Below are 18,575 nucleotides of genomic sequence, written 5' to 3' on the forward strand. Positions count from 1 at the left end.
AGTGATAATAATCCATTTCTAATCCAGACTTTGATAGGAGTGCTTTAATTGCTAAACTACAGATATGGTTACTGGCAGAACAGTTCAGATATGAAGCATTCTCTGGCATAAAAAGCTGAAGTTATTAATCTTAGATTTTTCCTAAAAATAAATTAACTTCTAATATTACCATACAGAATAATTCACCAAAGTGTAATGATAAAACTCAATACCTGGATTTATAAGGTGCATTTCATTTGTCATTTTCGCTTTAAATTGTGTCTTTCTAGGCAGTTTTGAAGCAAGAAAAAAATAACTACAATGCTTGGGTATTTATTGGCCTGGCAGCTGCTGAGTTGGAGCAGCCTGATCAGGCCAAAGGAGCATATAAGAAGGCTATTGAACTTGAACCAAACCAGTTACTGGCATGGCAGGTACGTAAATGTCCAGATTCACTTTTTCTTTCTCTGAAAAGTATCACTATGGAGTTAAATATGAGAAGAAAGCAGAGCTGAGACTTGTGTCATGTTTTCTTGAGGCCTGTAGTTCTACTGAAGCTTCGGAGTAGCTGAGGTTTGTATTATTTGTGTGTCTGAAGTAAAGCCATGGGTGGGTGCGTATGTATAGCAGGGTGATCTTTAGTTTCAGTATATTTAAGCTTGTATTTCTTCTGTAGACTAGATAGCAGTGAAACATGCAAGGGAGAACATGAATTGAAACAGATAGAGTAAATTTGTCCATGCTTAGGAATTTCCATGCTTGTAGCTCAAGAAATAGTTGAAAATGCTTTTCTCATCAAAGATAAAATGTTTTTCTGATAAGTTATTTTGTAGCTTTTAGCATGAAGTGGATTGTTACTGAATCTTGTTGTTACTTAAAAACAATAGAATATATTTAAAATAGCTGTGTGCTGGGTGCTGTGTTCATGACAACCTTTAACAGTGTATGGTTACAACATTAGGATGTGCTATTTGTTGTGAAGCATAAGGTTGCATATTAGGTCTGTCTCTTAGATACCAACAATCAATATTTTTTTGAGATGGTAAGGTTCTTAGTGTTTTCAGTATAAATAGCTTTTTAAAGTATAACTGCGGTGCCTGATTTCAAGGTATATTGAAATGTCCTCAGTTGTTTTGCAATTAGATTCTGGCTTTCTGTTACTATACAAGACAGTATGATACTTGGATATAGATCTTCTATTGTATGACTTAGTGTGCTTTGTATATTGTTTCTTATGCAGGCAAGATTATGTAATATATACAGGTTTCAAATAGTTGTTGATATTAGTTAAGAAAGCAAGGAAAGCTTTTAATTTAAAATAAGTAGATCCTGAAGGCTGTACAGAATTATCAATGTAGGTTCTGCTCAGAGATTTCTGCATTAACACTTGACCCAATTGAAGGCAATGGAATAATTTTTGTTGGCAGAACTTTCAGTGTTCTCGTAACACATAACTGTTGACATCAAATCTTACTTTTTTTTTAATATTGTTTAAAGGGATTAGCAAATTTATATGAGAAATCCAACCAAACAGATGTCAGAGGAGACTTAGCAGATGTTTACCAAAAGCTCTTGCAACTCTATGAAAGGTAAATAACTTTGAATACCATAATTCAGTCTAAGATTACTAGTTCAGTGAATACCATCACTTATACATAGGACAGTCTGAAAGTTTGTTTTTTTTAAGCCTTGTTACATCAGTGGGTAAGCACTTCTTACTAAGGTTTTTTGTACCTGTATAAGGTTTCTTGATGTGTCCCTTTTGATAGGATGAAAACTCTTGGAATAGTTGTACTTGTGGTTAATAGTTTAGAGAATTCTAATGTTATCCTACATCCTGTGTTTAAACTCACTGCCTTGAAACATTTAGCTCTGGTATTTCATTGTCTGCATTAGTAAGTAGGCTTATTTTTCTCTGCTGTAAGATCACAGAATATATGTTATCTGATTCATACAGGTACAGTTCCAAAACAAATCTAACTCTCAGCTCTCACTATAGCTGAATGGAGTGTTCGGTTTGTTTCCTTAATTTGAAAATTATTTAAAAATAAAAGTACAATCCCTTAATTTTTTTTTTTAACTTAGTTATAACAGCAATGAGTACAGCGTTTAGGGTGATCTGTAGTATTTGTTCTAAATATTTGTTTGGTAGCTGAACCCACTAAAAATTATTTGTCAGAATTTGAAAAAACATCATACTATTTTATGGAAAACTTAGCTTCTTTGTGTGGTGTGTTCTTCCTTCCTCCATTCTAGTGGTGACAAGCAGAAATGGTGTGATGTATGTAACAAACTTGTGGACCTATATCATCAAGAAAAGAAATATGTAGAGGTAGGCTGAGTACTTTACTTTCTCTCTTCTAACAAGAAGTTTCCATTTGATTAGAACTAACTACTCTTTATCAAGGAATCCTCAATTTTTTGGGCCACAGACCACTTAAGGTGTCCTTCTGGACCACTGCCAGGAAGAACTGCTTTTAACTATGTTACTTTTTTTTCCACTGAGTAAGACTTGGGTGCAATCCATTATGCTGACAAAACTTGGCAAAGGATGTTACTATACAGGCTGAAAGGGTGGAACATCATTCTTCTGTCTTACTTCTAGAAGTCAAGCTTGATCCCAAACACACGTTTACATGCAGTGTGTGTGAGTTAGGTGTTCTTTGCGTTAAGCTTGGCCAGTTCTAGGTATCTCATTAGCCCTTCACTGGTGTGGTGATCCCTTCCTCGAGTGTCCCTGATACTTCATGCCAGAGGGTAAGGTGGAATTTGTACACAACCTGAACTCCATTGCCTGTGGCTTATGTACTGCATTCCGTACACAACGATATCAACCTGCAAAGCTGCTGCAGGGCAGCCCAAGCTTCAGCTCACCAAAGTCTGTGTCAGCATGATCATTGCAAAATAGTCGTGACTCTTGTCAGCTTACCACGAGGTGGAGCTGTTAAATGCCTGAATGGTTCAAACAGTAACTTTGCCTATAGTCTCTGTAGTACTGTTGCAGGATACCTATTTTTGCAGTTATGCTATTCATTCTTTACTCTTCAAAAAGCTTGCTTTCTTATAAGGTAGTGCATGGACTTACTCCGTGTATTCTTACCTTTCCTCCAACAATGGAAAATTTAAAAAATTTCATATCTCGTAGCACCAGGACAGCTCCAAAGCCTCCTTGTATACCAGGTTTTGAAGCGAAATTCAATGCTAATAGTTTAGCATATAAAGGCAGACTTGCTCTATGTGCAACACAAAACCACAAGTTTGGCTTCAGGGTCCTATTTTCTCTTTTTCAGTTCTGTTGAGTTTTCCACACTGAATTTCAACATGTACTGCTGCTGTTTTTCTATTTCTCTTAGTAGTGCTGTAGATCCAACAAGGCTTCCATTTTTTCTTCAGAGTTTATCGAAGGACTGTTGAGGTCTATTTTTATTGTTGATTTCCTCCAGGAACCAGAGTCAGAATTCATTCTCTTGATGTTGCCTCCCTTCTTTACTATACTTTGGAAGGTGGACGGGTCCCACACAATGCTTTGGGACTTGTTATTGCTTTAATCAGAAAGTGGGTAAATCTGGGTCGTTACTTTAAATGTTACTCTGTTGTCTACCCTAGTGTGGTAGAGTTGACAGTAATTGGAAAGATTGTATTGGATTTCCAGTTATTTAGAGAGTGACAGCCTGATTCATTTGTTTCCGCTTGACAGGTGGCTGAAACATGGCAGAAGCTAATACGAATGAAACAGGAGGAAGGTGCAGAAAAGGCAGAGCTTCATCAGCTTTGGAAGAAGATGATCCAGTTACTGAAAGACAGTACACAGAACCAGGATAATAAGACTGAGCAGTCGGTAATGTTTCTCACTCCTACTCCTATAGATACATATATATGCACAGTGCAGCTAGACTTCAAATGAAGCTTTGAAACCCAGGCAAATCTTGTGACTATTTGTCTCATTAATGTTCAGTGGTATTAAACTTCTCAGTAAAAGGTGGGTGATTTAATCTGACAGAAACAGTGAGGGTGCAGCAGCCTGAGAAGGGCCTTTGGTGGAATAAAGCACCTAAATCCAAGCGGTTGTCCTGGAACTCTTTCATTAACTTCCAGGTTTGCACTGTAGCATAGTGATGCATTGTTCTACCTCTGCACATTACAAGAAGCATCGCTTATAAGCTTTGCCAGAATCTAGAATGTAGGCGTTCTTCAAAACAAGAAACTCCCCCATGCTTTTCTCCAGGGTGGAAGAGGTAGTTCTCTGCTGTTTTTCCATTTCTTCGTACCTGGTGTTTTTCCTAGATAGCAGTGTTTTGATTCAAATTTTCTTTTACTCTGTAAGTTTTAAGCTTTCACTTCTTAAGAGAATGTAAAAGCTGATTGAATCAAACAGAATGATCAGGAATTTATGCTGATCCTGTGTTCTCTGTGGCCAAAGTTAATTTTATCTGTTCTTGCAAGATGAAACCTCAATCAAGGATGGGAATTTCTCATCACCAAGCTGGTTGATAGCAGTGCTCAAGAAAGGTGGAAAATACAAATTGAAATAATTTGAGAGATAAGAAAATTTAATCTGGATCTCTACTTTTTGAGAATCAAGTGCTCTGATTTATGAGCTATTATAGAAAAGAGGTGCTGCAGGTAGCACTACTTTCTTTTTTGGGGACAAGGAGTTAAAATAAAGGAAAAAATTGCATAAATATCAGGAATGGGTTTCACATGCAAATGTACAGTTTGCTGCATTTCTGACTAAAGCATCTGAAACTGGATGAGTGTGGAATTGAAGGCAGCCTCCTATTCAGCAGTTCAGTTGTGCCGAGCTGTGGGCAACTTCTGGTTTAGCATGCTTGTTTGGTCACCTGCACTCTTGTGCTTGCGTTTTCCCATGTATAAGGAGTCAAGAAATAAAAGACTAGATTTCTAGCCTAAAGCAGGGGGTAGGGCTGACAGCTAACTGGAGAGGGTAGGTAACCTAGGTTTTGTGGTACCAAGTCCTTTCAATTGGGATTGGGTATGAAGAAGAATCTATGGTCTTACGAATTTAGCCTTCCTTCTACCTATCTTACATTATGAAATGGTATGTTACTGCTTCATCTTGTACTGGACAATTAACATACTTTGGATCCTATTTCAGTACTGCTTCATGATAAGGAACTTGCTTTGTGGCTGTCTCTGTTCGCAGTACTGGTGTAAACTTAATGAGCAGGATCCAGATAATAACATGTATCTATGGAAGGGCTGGAAGGCATGTCCTGTGAGCGGCAGGAAAGGACTTGCGTTTGTCTCGTTTGGGGAAAAGGAAGCTGAGAGGCCTCACTGATCTTTGCAGCTTCCTTAGGAGAGGACACGGAGAGGGAGGTGCTGATCTCTTCTCCCTGGGATCCAGCAACAGGATGCATGGGAGTGGTTCAAAGCTATGTCAGGGGAGGTTCAGACTGGACTTTAGAAATCATACCGAGAGGCTGGTCAAACACTGGGACAGGCTTCTTAGAGAGGTGGTTAATGCCCCAAGCCTGTCAGTGGTTAAGACTCATTTGGGCAATGCTGTTGATAACATGCTTTAACTTTTGGTCAGCCCTGAAGCGGTCAAACATGTGGACTAGTTGATTGTTGTAAGTCTCTTCCAACTGAAATAGTCTATTCTGTGAAAATAGTGTTTTCCTAGAGTCATTGTTTGTTGCATTCTTAATTATTTCTTATTTCAGCTTTTGACCGCGTTTGAACACGCGGTGAACTCTGCTGACACTGTTCCTGGTGAAGACCACCAAAATCTTTATAAGGACTTTATTCAGTGCTTGTCAAAAGTAAGGTTATGTTATTCTATCTTCATCAGTGAATAGTTGTAATATTCCACATCTTATAATTCACAAACATAACTTTATTTTTTCTTTTTCAAGTTCCCTCATGAAACGGCTAGGTTGGAAAAGGCCTGTCATGATATGATGGCTTTGTATCCTACTGTGAGTTATCCTTTAGAAGTACTTTGCTTGCACTTTGTTCAGTCAGGTGAGTAGGATGGATTTAGATACTTTGGGGGCTTAAATTATTTATTTTATAATTCGTTTTGTGACAATCTGTTTACAAGTGTTTACCCTTCATGACCCAGTACAAGTGCACTATTTAATTTCATGTTTTATTTCTGCCTGTCTGGAAAAGTTTGTTCCTATGATTTGTCATTTCCTAGCTCTGTAAGTGAGTGATGACTGTAAGTTGGCAAAAAGCTTCTGCAAGTCCAACTCCGGAAATGTACAAAGTTGCGAAGAAAAAATGCCTTATGAAACTTCAAAGCAGCCTCTCCCGATAAAGGAAGGTTAGCTTCTTAAGCTTAGAAGAGGGAACGGAGAGTGTTAACCAGCGCTCTAAGGCTGAGGACGGGCTGCACTTAAGTTCTTCTTGACACATAAAATCTCTCAGCAAAAAAACCCAAACAAACATTTGTGAAGCTTTCTTCAAGATAATGCCTGGTGAATAAGAAATAAACAGATCTGTTTAGATATGTGTTCTAAGTAGAAAATGAGAATCTCATGAAAAAGAAACACAACATGGTATGTTCATTGGTGCAGGGATTTGGAAATATACAATTGCTGGTTTCAGTAGGTCACTAAACAATGTTGCAATAGTGCTGGACACTTCCTCAGCATTTTCAAAAGTAATAAAATGAAGACCAAAATTTAGTAGTTGTTTAGGGCATCAGAAGTTGATTTTATTTCTTTTTTAAACAAGGAAAGAAAATCAGGAAAAACATCCTCTGGCTTTATACGAAGAGAAATAACTTTCAGCTTAGGTAGAAGAATGTCTCCATCTCTGGAGACATTCAAAACCCGCCTGGACGCGTTCCTGTGCAATCTGCTCTAAGGTGGCCCTGCTCTGGCAGGGGGGTTGGACTAGATGATCTCCAGAGGTTCCTTCCAATCCTATGATTCTATGATTCTAATGGCTTTTCCAGTTTTGAAGGTAGGCTTCATGGAATAATGTAGCAACATAAGAGAGAATTTTTCACTTTGATTGGAAAAGATGAAGACAAATGAGGCTGAGACTGTCATTTCCACATGAGAATGCTTTACAGTTCAGAGAAACATGCAGAAACTAATTTGCAAAGGAAAAGGAGCACCTGACTGGCACAGTTCTTGTATAGTAATGCTCTCACAACATCTCACAATCCCACAGCCATCTTGGGGCAGGGAGGAGGATGCTTAGGTTTTAGTAAGGCTGTTTGTTTATATCTGAGCCGTTCCAACCATGTCATAGTCCTTCATGCCCCAAACTTGTGGGCTTGTAACTCAGATGCATTATTAGTCACGTTTATCAAATGCAAATGAAAGGCAACCTGTATGTCAAATGAGTCCATAATTTTTTAAAGAAAATAGTAATTAAAAGACTGTTGCTGTAAGTCACAACAGTTGCTTTAAGCAACGACTGCCAAGTCTACAATCACAGCTAAACATGAGCATAAAAATTTAGTGGCATCAGTTAAAACTAAGCCAAGATATGTGGTTTCACAGCAAGACTGTTTCAGCAGGCTCATCACAGCAAATTTGTAGGTACTCAAGACCTACTCTGGAAGGAAACTGCTTTGATTTATTTGAAGCATATTTTGACATGTGGGCATTTGGCTGGGCTTACATGAAAAGCATATGAAGGAATTAGTTTTCATTGCTTAAGGAAGTATACTTGTTATTTAACAGGTACTTCAGGTTTCAGACTGACAGTTTATTTTGTTTTGTGGTACTGGGTGTTTAGATTACTGCTCATTTTTGGGGTTTGGTTTTGGAGGTGGAGGGTATGTAGTACCTTTGGAAAAAAGTTTCATCAATAAATTTATTAATTTGAGCTCAAAGGATAAGCATCATATTTATGTAGATAAGGCATGCTGCTGCAATTTTTTTAATCTAAAACTGTTAAATATTTCTTTTTCTGAAACTAGGAACTGTATCAGAAGAGGCCCTGCACTATTTTTCTAGGCTTTTGGAGATGGACGCAAATAGTGGTCCAGGCATCATTGGTTTTGGTATAAAATGCCTGCAAGAAAAGAAATACAAGGAGGCTGTGAAGAGTCTTACTGAAGGTAAATATGTAATATGATGTATAAGTGGATATTTTGGAAATCTTATACTTGCATAGTACTTTGCCAGTTCTAAGACCAGCTAGATTTAAAAAAAATACTCAACACTTCCTCTGTTTCGGCATTGAATTTTTTTTAAGTATAGCGTTAAGTATGACATCGTTGAAGTCTGTCATTGCTGTTATGGTCAGCTCTGTAGTATTTTAGTGTGATCAAGTTGAAACTTTTTTTTAATCTGACTGTTATTGGGGAAATGCCTAGATGAAGCAGTAAATACAGCAATAGTAATTCATGAAGGAATGTGGAATTTGTAAATTAAAATATAGTGCAGCTCCCCTAATCTAGTCACTGCATTTCTATACCTGAACAAAGATGACTCCCCTTTAAAGTTACATCATTTTAAGAACTCTTTAACACTTACATTGTGTAAACACTTGTATTGGGTATCTAAAGAGAAATATTGGAGAATTGTTTTTTTTTATAGTAGCCAGATTTGCTGAAGAGTTGGCTTACTAATCTGTTATTATCTTCCTTGTACTGGAATGGCAAAGCTCTTTGAAAATGACTCATGAGTATACTAGTGGGAAAATAGAATTCTCCACTCTCACTGTGCTGGCCATGGAAAATTTGAAACAGCTTATGAGAAAGCTGGGTAAACAAGCATTTGGGATCTAAGCCATCAGGAGTCAGTCAGACTATGCAGAACAAGATTGTTTCTGAAACTGAATTTTGGAATATTCTGCAATACTCTACAGTAGCTTACCTACAGTGAAATAACATGTCTTGCCTGAAATCTGAAATAAAAATTTCAGTTGGTTAAGAGGAAAATGTTTTGCATAGAAAACAAATTCTTCTGGCTTATGTGCCATTGGATGTTTTGACAAAACATGTAACCTGTTTTTGACAAAAGAAACATCTCCCAAATAATTTTACTTATTTATTTTTACTTTTATGTGTAATACTCGGCTCATGAAGGGGAGAATGCAAAGGCCAAGGCTCTTTGCGTGATATGTAGATGTATAAAGCTTGGAAATAATGTGTTTCCCAGTAAGTTAAGTGTTTGCACTTTAGGCATTGAGTTTCAGGGCATTATTTAGTAGTAGTGTGTATGTATATATATCAGAAGACTCAAATTCAGTTTTATTACCGAATCTTTAATTAAGGCAAGTTTATCAGGAAGTTTCTGTGAAACACTCGTCACTCTTCCCGTCATTTTTTTTGCTACCTTGAAGTTCTGTAGGCCTTTTTTGGTTTCTAAGAAAAACTTTATAAAACAGTCTACAGGCTGCTGATGTTAATGTCTGACCAAAGTGAAGAACTTTTTTCTTTTTGAAACAAAAGTGCACCTTAAGCCAGTGTTGTATATATCCTCACTTTTCCCCCTTTTTCTTTTCTGTGTATGTAATGTTATTGCAAAATTAAGCCTAAGAGAAGCTTATATGCTTTTTAGTCTTTGCCTTACTGTATGGAGGCTTGTATGTCTAAACCAGTTTAAAATAAGATTCAAAGAAAAAAATTAACTGCAGGTCTTATTATCTGATTGATAGTATGTTTTAGATGGCGTTATGTGGCAATACAACTTCTGCCAGCTACAGTGTCTTTGCAGCCCTAAGCAACGTTTTTTGGTGCCTTTTTAAAATTCTCCTTTTATTAGGTTTGCAGAAGACTAGCCAGTGTCCAGCAGCATGGCATTATTTGGCAGAGGCACAGATGAAAATTCACAAACACAGGGATGCTGTCCTGTGCTGCAATCGAGGTAAGTGCCTGCAAATTGAAAGAGCAACTGCAGGGGTACGCCACTTTCCCTAGTCCAGCCAATGTGGCCTTTGCATGGTAGGCCTTTACTTTTTGCAGTCTCATGGCTTGTGATGGTGTGCCCTGCATCTCTTGGTTTATGACAACTGAAAAGCACCTTTTGCTGCTTAGTCTCAGGAAAAGAGAAAATACTTGGCTAATCAGAACCAGAAAGCTGTCTAATGGTTAATGTTTAGAAGGTTTGCATGTTCTAATGTGCTTCTTCAGCTGTTAGTTGACCAACTCTGCCGAACAGCAGATAATTGCCTGAAACCACAAGGCCAGGTGTCACAAATTTGTAGTCTGGTAGACTTCATATTTAGACTTAGAAGATAAGATTTTAATCAAGTTAATGTAAAATGCAGAAATGTTGCATAGTACAACTGCATCTTAAGAAGTCTCACTGAGTGTAAAACTCCCATCTCTGCTAGCTGGGAATGAGGGCAGTTGTTATGATCTAGTGATGCATATCTAATCTGAATAGAGCCATTATCTGATGGTTATAAATGAAGCAGCAGCCGAAGTGGACTTTTTTCTGACAAGGACAAATGCAATGAAAAACTTCTCAAGAAAGACTTGAAGCGGTATAAGTATGCAAACCTGTCTAAACAGTCATGGGAAATTAGTAAAAGCAAGGAGAAGTACTTGACAGCAGGGGAGATTCAAAAGGCTTATACATTTGGGCAGAGGAAATGTGGTATCAGAGCAAAGTAGGTTAAAAGAAATTTATTGTAGAAAGGATGAAAATGTAATTCTTTTCCCATCTGTGTTCAGCGTGGAAGAAGTCAGGGTGACTTGTACACTATGACCCTTCCTTTCAAGGGGTTTCAAACAACTTGTTTATTATTATAGCATTAATAGAAGTTGCTATAAAACAAGACAATAATAATTAGCAGTAGGGAACTATGAGATATTGACGTAGGAATTGACCGAGGACCACAAAGATGAAATTGCTGATGTACTAAGGGGATTATGTAATTGCTTGCTTAACCTGTCTTTGCACCCAAATGCTTGGAGGTAGGTAGTGTAGCACTAAAGTTTAAAAAGGGTTATAGGAAAGATCAGGAAAACCATTGACAAGTCTGATATGTTTAGTGGTTGAATTAGTTAAAACTGAAAGAAGAGAATTAGGGAGGCCCTTATCCTCTGAGGTGAGATTGTACCGTGTATTGGAGAAGTAATCAGTACTGAGTAGAAAGGTACAGAGTAACCTTTGCACAGGCACAGAGTTAAATCCATGGTTTCAGTAATATTTTTTTCTTTAAACACTGAAGTGTAGAACAACTTGTTTATTGAAAGGTCATTGTTTCTTCAGAACATAGATTGGAAAAATGTAGCATTCCATTTATAAAGGCCACCAGCTAGGAAGCAATCAGTCTCTCCACATGTCTGAGAGGACCTTTCTAAAATTGATTTAACTTTTAAACTTGAATGTGTAGAAATTTTACAGAACAATTTCTTCAGCATGAAGGAGAGCAATCAAATTTTTTTTTCTATAAAGTGGTGCTCTATTAGACTGAAAAATCATAATTAATATTTAAAAAATATTAGGAACAGGGGTGCTGTTTGTAGTTCCTTTTTCTGTTGTTACTTGATGAAACTTTTGTCTTGTCAACAGCTCTTGAGGCTCTTGGAACTCCTGAGGGTCCTAGCCGTCGATGGAAGAACCTTATCCTTCAGTTGAAAGCAGAGGCTTTGATTAAAATAGCTGATTCCGATGCTGCAGAAGAAGCCATTAAATCACTTGAGGAGGTATGTTCATTGACTAAACAGTATATATATATTTTTTTTTATTTAAAAAAGTACTGTCACCCTTCTGTACGAAAAACTCAAGCTGCGTATTTCTCCCCTTTCCTCCCTTTATGTTTTGAGTGGTTTAGACAATGCCTACCAATTATGGTGTAATCCAAACACTCCTTCCTTCTCTGCTTTTTTAGGCTTTGATACAACTTTTTCACTCAATTCTAATTTCAGAAGCTGTCATTTTTGACCTTGTCTGGTTTTGCTCAGTGTTGCTGAGTTCTTGCTGGTTCTATGGCTGTTGTTCATCTTAATTTGAATTATTGTTATAACCGTACTCCCCATGTCCTTCATACACTTGTCATTAGTCATGACCAAGGGCATATTACTTTAAGATTGAATGGTTAAGCTTCAGGCAGAAGTTGCTTCCCCTCTTTTTTGCCTCACAGTTTCACTCCTCTCTGTTTAGACTTCTGTACCTTTGTCCTTACTCTCTACAATCTTCTACCTGTTCTCCATCAAAATTGCTCTGCCTAAGGCTTCTCAAGGGTATTCTATCTAAATGTTCTCTTGTCTTTATCTTCATGTAGTCTGCCTGCTTTTAACACCTTTGATTTCTTAATCTGGGGAGATAATAACTTGATCATGTCTATTACTTGGTTTTCTAGATTGTGGACGCAAGCAGTGATCCAGTGGTCACAGCTATCAGAGGTCAGGCTTATCTAAACAAAGGTTTAATGGATCAAGCTTCAAAGGTTAGTACTGTATTGTCATTCCTGTAAGCTAACTAGAATTCTTGTTTCATAGAGGAAATAACTAGGGAAGAATGACATTCTTTTGCAGATTTCACAACAGCTTCTGTTGTCCCACCCTGATCTGGCTGAATCCCATGCTCTAGAGGGTTTCATCCATTATTCCCAAAAGAACTATGAACAGGCAGAAAGAAGGTAGTTTTATATTTTTCTTTCCTCTAACAGGGAAATGTGGGGGGAGAATAGAATGTAGTGTTTCACAGCTTTTGAGAATTTGTCTGATCATACCTCTGTTCCTTTTATTTAGTTTTCTAAATGCTATTGAAAGAAAGGCTGAAACTGCCGAGTATCATCAGTACCTGGGGCTCACATACTGGTTCATGAGTGATGAGACAAAAAAAGACAAAGGAAAAGCACTCACTCAGTTCTTGAAGGTAAAGGCTGCTTTAACTATTCATGTAGAATTAGTGGTTTCCTATATCAGAAACCAAGTATGGAAAATACACTGACTGGAAGGGCAGACTTGAATATTCTGCTTGTTACTGTTTACAGGCTTCCAGAGCCTTAAAACCAAGGTCAGCTGTGCAAAAAAACATTGCAGGGAGCTGTGTAGTGCCCTGGAATCTCCCTGCTTTTGTTTTCCTCTTTTCACCTAATTCTTGAGGCCTTTGATTTAGCCAAACTAGTGGTAATTCTCTCAATCTTCTGTCCATGAGGGCTTGAAAGTTTAAGCCTCTAGATTACCAGAGTAGATCTTTGAAGTAATTTTGAAACGGGGAGGGCAAAATTCAAATTGAAAAAAAGAGAAAGGAAAAACAATGATGATGGTGTTAGAGTTTCAATGTCTGTCCAAAGAATTAAGTCTGCAAAACCCCACAATTTATGTACTTTTCCTGGTCTTTGGGTTTTTGGTGGTTGTGGCTTTTTCTCTGAACAGGTAAAAATGTGAATCCAAAAGATTTAGTCTGACATCTTTACTGGGAACATGAAGTGTACAAAATAAGATTCTAGACATTGTAAGCTCACCATATAACTTCATGATAGGCGTTGGCAACTCACATCATTGACTACTCTTTGCACTTCAGTAGCAGAGTATACTGGAGAATGTAGCTGAAGTGAACAATAACTTCGGTTCTAAACTGTTTAATGTGAGCTTTTTTTTTTAAATTATTATTGTCAAAGTTGTTTTTTGCTGCTTCGGGGCTCTGGGTTTCTTTACGTACAAACAAACTTGCCAAGTGTATCTAAAAAGGAACTTAAACTTTAGAAAAGGCTGTAGTTAATTGTGATGTAATATGGTAAGAGTATGAACATAGTGGTTGAAACAGAGTAGAACATGAAAATGATGGGATGTAAGAAAGAATTGTTTTCTCCTAGGACAACTAACTTGTTAGTATTTCATGTGCAAAATGCTTTGGGTCATGAGGTTTGTAGCAGATTCTGCAAATATTTAAAGCTCAGGTAATCTCTGAAGTCTGAAAATAAAGTTTAGCTACTCAGAGGTATCACAGAAGGAGCTTAAATAAGTTGACAAGCAGAGGTTGAACAAGTAGTTATCACTGGACCTGTCCATCAATATAATCCTTCAAAATGCTGTCTTATATTGTATTCATATTTCCTTATAGGCTGCAAAATTGGACAGCTACTTGGGAAGTGTCTTTTGTTATTTAGGTAACTACTACAGAGACATTGCTGGAGACAAAAGTAGAGCTCGTGGTTGCTATAAAAAGGCTTTTGAACTGGATGGAACCGATGAAGAATCTGGAACAGCAGCTGTAGACTTAAGTGTGGAACTTGGAGACATGGTATTGTACATTCGGGGCTTTGGATTACTGCTGTTTTGTTTTTCTGTTAATCCTGCTCTTTGAGGAATCACTTCAGGTTTCCTCTGTATTTGAGAATAAGATAGGAAAACAGATGTTCTGTCATTGCTTAGCAGCTTTCATAGTTGGACCTGCTTCAGTTTTATGCTTCAATTCCAAATTAAATCTATCTAGCGAGAATGGTGGTGGAATCAAGCATAACATTTTAATCATGGCATACGTGATTTAGAGAAAGGATTTTTTTCAGTAGGCGATATGAAGAGAAAGTTAGTTTTCTTTTCATAATTAACTTCTGCCACTTCTTTTCTTCATCCCCTGCCTTGCTGCTTTCAGGAAAAGCCTACAAAGTCATCAGAACATTTTAAAAATATTTCTTACATAGCACTGTATAGAAAGTTCTTAACCTATGATATCACAGAGCGAGAAAGCAATCCATACTTTGACAGATTCCATTTGAACATCTGGAAAGTCAGTCTAAGTATCTGACTTGCTGCAAATACTTGTAGTTTAAAAAAAAAGAAATTAAAAAAATAGTCTCTACAGAACTGCAGGAAGCTACTGTCTATTTGCAAAGACAGGTACATAAGAAACAATCACTTCTTTAGATGTGATAATTTCCTCCTATAATTTGCCACTCAGCCTGGCAGCTTTAAAAAGCCCCTGTAACGTTTCTTCATTACAGTAATTAACAGATTAGACAGTTTAATGGTTTGCTGGATTAGGAGTATTCTTCTTTAACAAGAACTTTGTTCTTTACACATACGTGTTTGCTAACCTGGCATTTTTGGTGCTTTGTTAGGACACTGCTCTGTCAATCCTGAATGAGGTAACTGAAAAAGCGAGTACTGGTACAGCAAAATGGGCCTGGCTTCATCGTGGACTTTACTACCTGAGAACTGGTCAGCCGTCACAAGCAGTGGCTGAGTAAGAGAACTGGTGGTTGGTTTAAGTAATTTCTATAAATCACATTCAAATGGTCCTTGATCTTAGCAAGTTTTGAAAATAAGTTAGCTGATTATAGGATGGCTTGTACTAAACAATGGGAAATGGGTCTGAGCAAACTGTGTCTGTCTTCAGTTCCAGAATTAGCACAATGTAGTCTTTTCAGCATACCAGTGTTCTGTACTAACAACCCTGGTGACAGGCTTGTCAGAGACAAGCACGGTATAGCACTGAATAATGAGCCAAGATTAGGTACGGTGTCTGAACTTGTATAATGTGCTCTGGAGATGAAAATGCTACTATGCTGCATTTAAAAGTTCTGTATAATTTCTGTATTGTGGCCTTCCAGTCCCTAAAGGAGGCCTACAGGAGAGCTGGGGATGGACTTTTTACTGGGGCATGTAGCGATAGGACGAGGGGGAATGGCTTTAAACTAGAAGAGGGCAGGTTCAGATTGAACCTTAGGAAGAAGTTTTTCCCTGTGAGGGTGGTGAGGCACTGGCACAGGTTGCCCAGAGAGGTGGTTGAGGCCCCATCCCTGGAGGTGTTCAAGGCCAGGCTGGAGGTGGCCTTGGGCAACCTGGTCTAGTGGGAGGTGTCCCTGCCTATGGCAGGGGGGTTGGAACTTGATGATCTTCAAGGTCCTTTCCAACCTAAACCATTCTGTGATTCTATGATAATTGTGCATTTGTGTCCTGAGAACATATAATGCAAGAACATAATTTGTGTTAACTTGTATCACCTTTTATTTAAATAAATTTATGTCTTGGTATCTTCAGTTTGCAGGCAGCTCTCAGGGCTGATCCAAAGGATTCCAACTGCTGGGAGTCTCTGGGGGAGGCTTACTTGAGCAGAGGTAGCTATTCAACAGCTCTAAAGTCCTTCAGGAAAGCAAGTGAGCTGAACCCAGGACTCGTGTACAGCATTTACAAAGCTGCAGCAGTTGAGCAGACTCTAGGCAAATATGAAAATGCTATAGCTACCTATCAACAAATCTTAAAGAAGACAGAAGATTATGTGCCTGCACTGAAAGGTAATATGTCTGAATTTGAAAGTGTTAACATTTTCTCCCTCCACACATTGCAGTGCTTTAGTGTCCTGGTGAGGTTCTTGGTGTATTGAGGTTTGCCTGCATGGAAGGATAGGGTTGGATTTTGAGTATGTAGCACACTGTGATCCCATGCATGAAAGGTAGTGTGTAGTACCCTGCAAATATCTGAAGAGCTCTTAAATCAAGATGCGCGGGGGTGATTATTTTTATTTCAAGTGAGTATGAAAGGTAATTATTCCTGTGTAGCTAGCAGGCCAGCTGGGTAGAAGAACTGAAGATAAAGGAAGCCAGCTAACTGCAGTTTCATCTGGATGCTGTAGTTTCATCTAAGCAGTCAAACAGTGGCTCAGCAGGCAATGGAGTCAGGCTGCCATTTCAAATAGGTGGGCTGTACTAGTTTTCTACTGCTCCTGACCACGCGTTCCTCACTTTTTGTGTTAGCTTTGGTGATTCAGACCCCCTGAGCTTCTTCAAGTGATGAAAAATAGCAGTAAAGTATCCTGAGAGGTCTCACAAGTGTTAGGGGTGGTGATAGGTCTTCAGTATATAGCTGGGGGCAGAGAGAAGTGGGGGAACTGGAACTCCTTTCTAGTGATAGAACTGTGATTCTCAAGATGAAAAATATTGGGAGCGTATAAAATTTTGATAGCCAATGAGTAACTTCAGTTCACATTCTCCCTGCCACTTAGTCTTCAGTCATTCTCACCCCATACATCCATCTGAAATGGATGCTGCTTGCTGCTTGGTACTGTTAAGAATTTTTAAGTTATAGAGTGTTCTTTTGTTGTGTGTAAGGCCTTTTGATTTTTGGGTTAACGTAAGCTGATTCTTTTAAGGCTAAGTCAGAAGTGTTGGGTTACTATTGCAACAGGAACTTTTTCATCTGAAAGGGTTATAGGGTGGTTGTTCCTCTAATATAATTTTGTCTTTTGGAGCTTGCCAGACTAAAGTGACATGGCAGAAGCTACATGGTGAAGAGTACTGCAGATAGGCAGTTTTGCTAGTTGTCAGACAAGAGGGCAACTGCAGCAGCAGTTTCCAAAGGTGGTATGTAGAAGTGTGTATGCGTATGTGGCTTTTTTAGTGTCTGTAGGTGACAGTTGACAGCTTTACATGGAATAAAATGCTTAGAAAGTATGTAAGCACATGGTGTCAAGGTTTCCCCCCCTGTAGTTGCCTCTAATTATTCTTTTTGCAATCCCTCTCATCCTAATCTCTAATTTGTTAGCTCCAGGTCCTACTTTGAGTCTCAAGACAGCCTTCACCTTCTTAGAGACTGTTTAATATTTAGTCTGGTATGCTATCTTTTGTGGGCCTTCTTAAAACTCTTTGAAACATACATTAGTGTTCTTTTTGGTACTGTTCTGATCAGTTTAGACAGTTTCTGAACTGAGTTGTTTGAAGCATAGTCCCTAGTAGGTGAAAGAATAACTACTGATGTTACTTGAATGCATTTTTTTTATGTATTTTATTTTTGTGTTACTAAATGGTATGTTTATTCTCCCTCTGCTCCAGCATATCTTCTAATGTATAACTTTGGGGAATGAAATCAGTTTTATTTTTAGATTACAGAGCTTCTTGACATCCAAGAAGCTCATGATCCTGAGACTTTTATGTTGTCAAGACAGATACCTAATGGGGACAAGATAACGGTGCTTGCAAAACATGACTAATGTGATTAGTAGTTTGGTGTAGGCATAGGGTATGATAGCATGAGGAAGGTAGCTTCAAAACTGAAAATAATACCGGGAATGAATGGTACTCATAGCCAGTGACTTACTGCCAGACAGAATCACTGCTGGTGCCAGCAAGAGTATAAACCAAGCAGTTATGTTTTTGGTTGCAAAATGCTAGAAATTGTGGCATTAGATGCAGGTTCTTTTTAACAGTTGGATTTATTTCCCTATGTGGTGGGTTGGCCTTGGCCTTGGTCCACGTGGCCGCCAAGCCATTCTGTCACTCCCCTCCTCAGCAGGATGGGGGTGGGAAGGGAGAAAATAAGATGGAAAAAACTCTTGAGTCACGATAAAAGCAGTTTAGCAAAGCCAAGGCCATGCATGGAAGCAAATGAAAACAAAAGATTTATTCTGTACTTTCCGTTAGCAGGTGATGTCCAGCCACTTCCAGGGAAGCAGGGCTTCGGTACACAGTGGTTGCTCCGAAAGACAAACATAATAATGAATGCCCCCCTCCTCCTTCTCCTTTCTCTTAGGTTTTATTGCTGAGCAGACATCATATGGTATGGAATATCCCTTTGGTCAATTTGGGTCAGCTGTCCTGGCTATGGCCCCTCCCAAAATCTTGCTAACCCCCAGCCTACTGTTGAGGAGGGAAAATGTTGGGGAGACAGCCTTGATGCTGTGCCAGCACTGCTCAGCAGTAGCCACAACCTGCCTAACTACCAATGAGGGCTGCTATGGGGAAAACTAATTCCATCTCAGCCAGACCCA

The 18,575-nt window shown here is 38.4% G+C and overlaps 2 protein-coding genes across 2 annotated transcripts in view; both read left to right on the plus strand.

Moving 5' to 3' along the window:
- LOC309682861 (superkiller complex protein 3-like) overlaps positions 1-15,060 on the plus strand; it is a gene marked incomplete at both ends in the record, with an annotated part of 15,804 nt that extends 744 nt beyond the window's left edge. Inside the window, 14 exons of the mRNA XM_082496956.1 lie at positions 270-413; positions 1,477-1,568; positions 2,236-2,311; positions 3,677-3,817; positions 5,667-5,765; positions 5,859-5,967; positions 7,886-8,026; positions 9,678-9,779; positions 11,436-11,569; positions 12,226-12,312; positions 12,401-12,504; positions 12,617-12,743; positions 13,935-14,114; positions 14,932-15,060. Coding sequence (XP_082353082.1) covers positions 270-413; positions 1,477-1,568; positions 2,236-2,311; positions 3,677-3,817; positions 5,667-5,765; positions 5,859-5,967; positions 7,886-8,026; positions 9,678-9,779; positions 11,436-11,569; positions 12,226-12,312; positions 12,401-12,504; positions 12,617-12,743; positions 13,935-14,114; positions 14,932-15,060 — 1,665 coding nt within the window. The remainder of the gene's footprint in view (positions 1-269; positions 414-1,476; positions 1,569-2,235; positions 2,312-3,676; positions 3,818-5,666; positions 5,766-5,858; positions 5,968-7,885; positions 8,027-9,677; positions 9,780-11,435; positions 11,570-12,225; positions 12,313-12,400; positions 12,505-12,616; positions 12,744-13,934; positions 14,115-14,931) is intronic.
- The window catches only part of LOC309683474 (superkiller complex protein 3-like), a 73,672-nt gene that overhangs the window by 19,437 nt on the left and 35,660 nt on the right, over positions 1-18,575 (plus strand). The window lies entirely within an intron of this gene.

The sequence above is a fragment of the Vanellus vanellus genome (genome assembly GCF_965231255.1).
Source record: "Vanellus vanellus genome assembly, chromosome: Z".
NCBI classification, from domain to species: Eukaryota; Metazoa; Chordata; class Aves; order Charadriiformes; family Charadriidae; genus Vanellus; species Vanellus vanellus.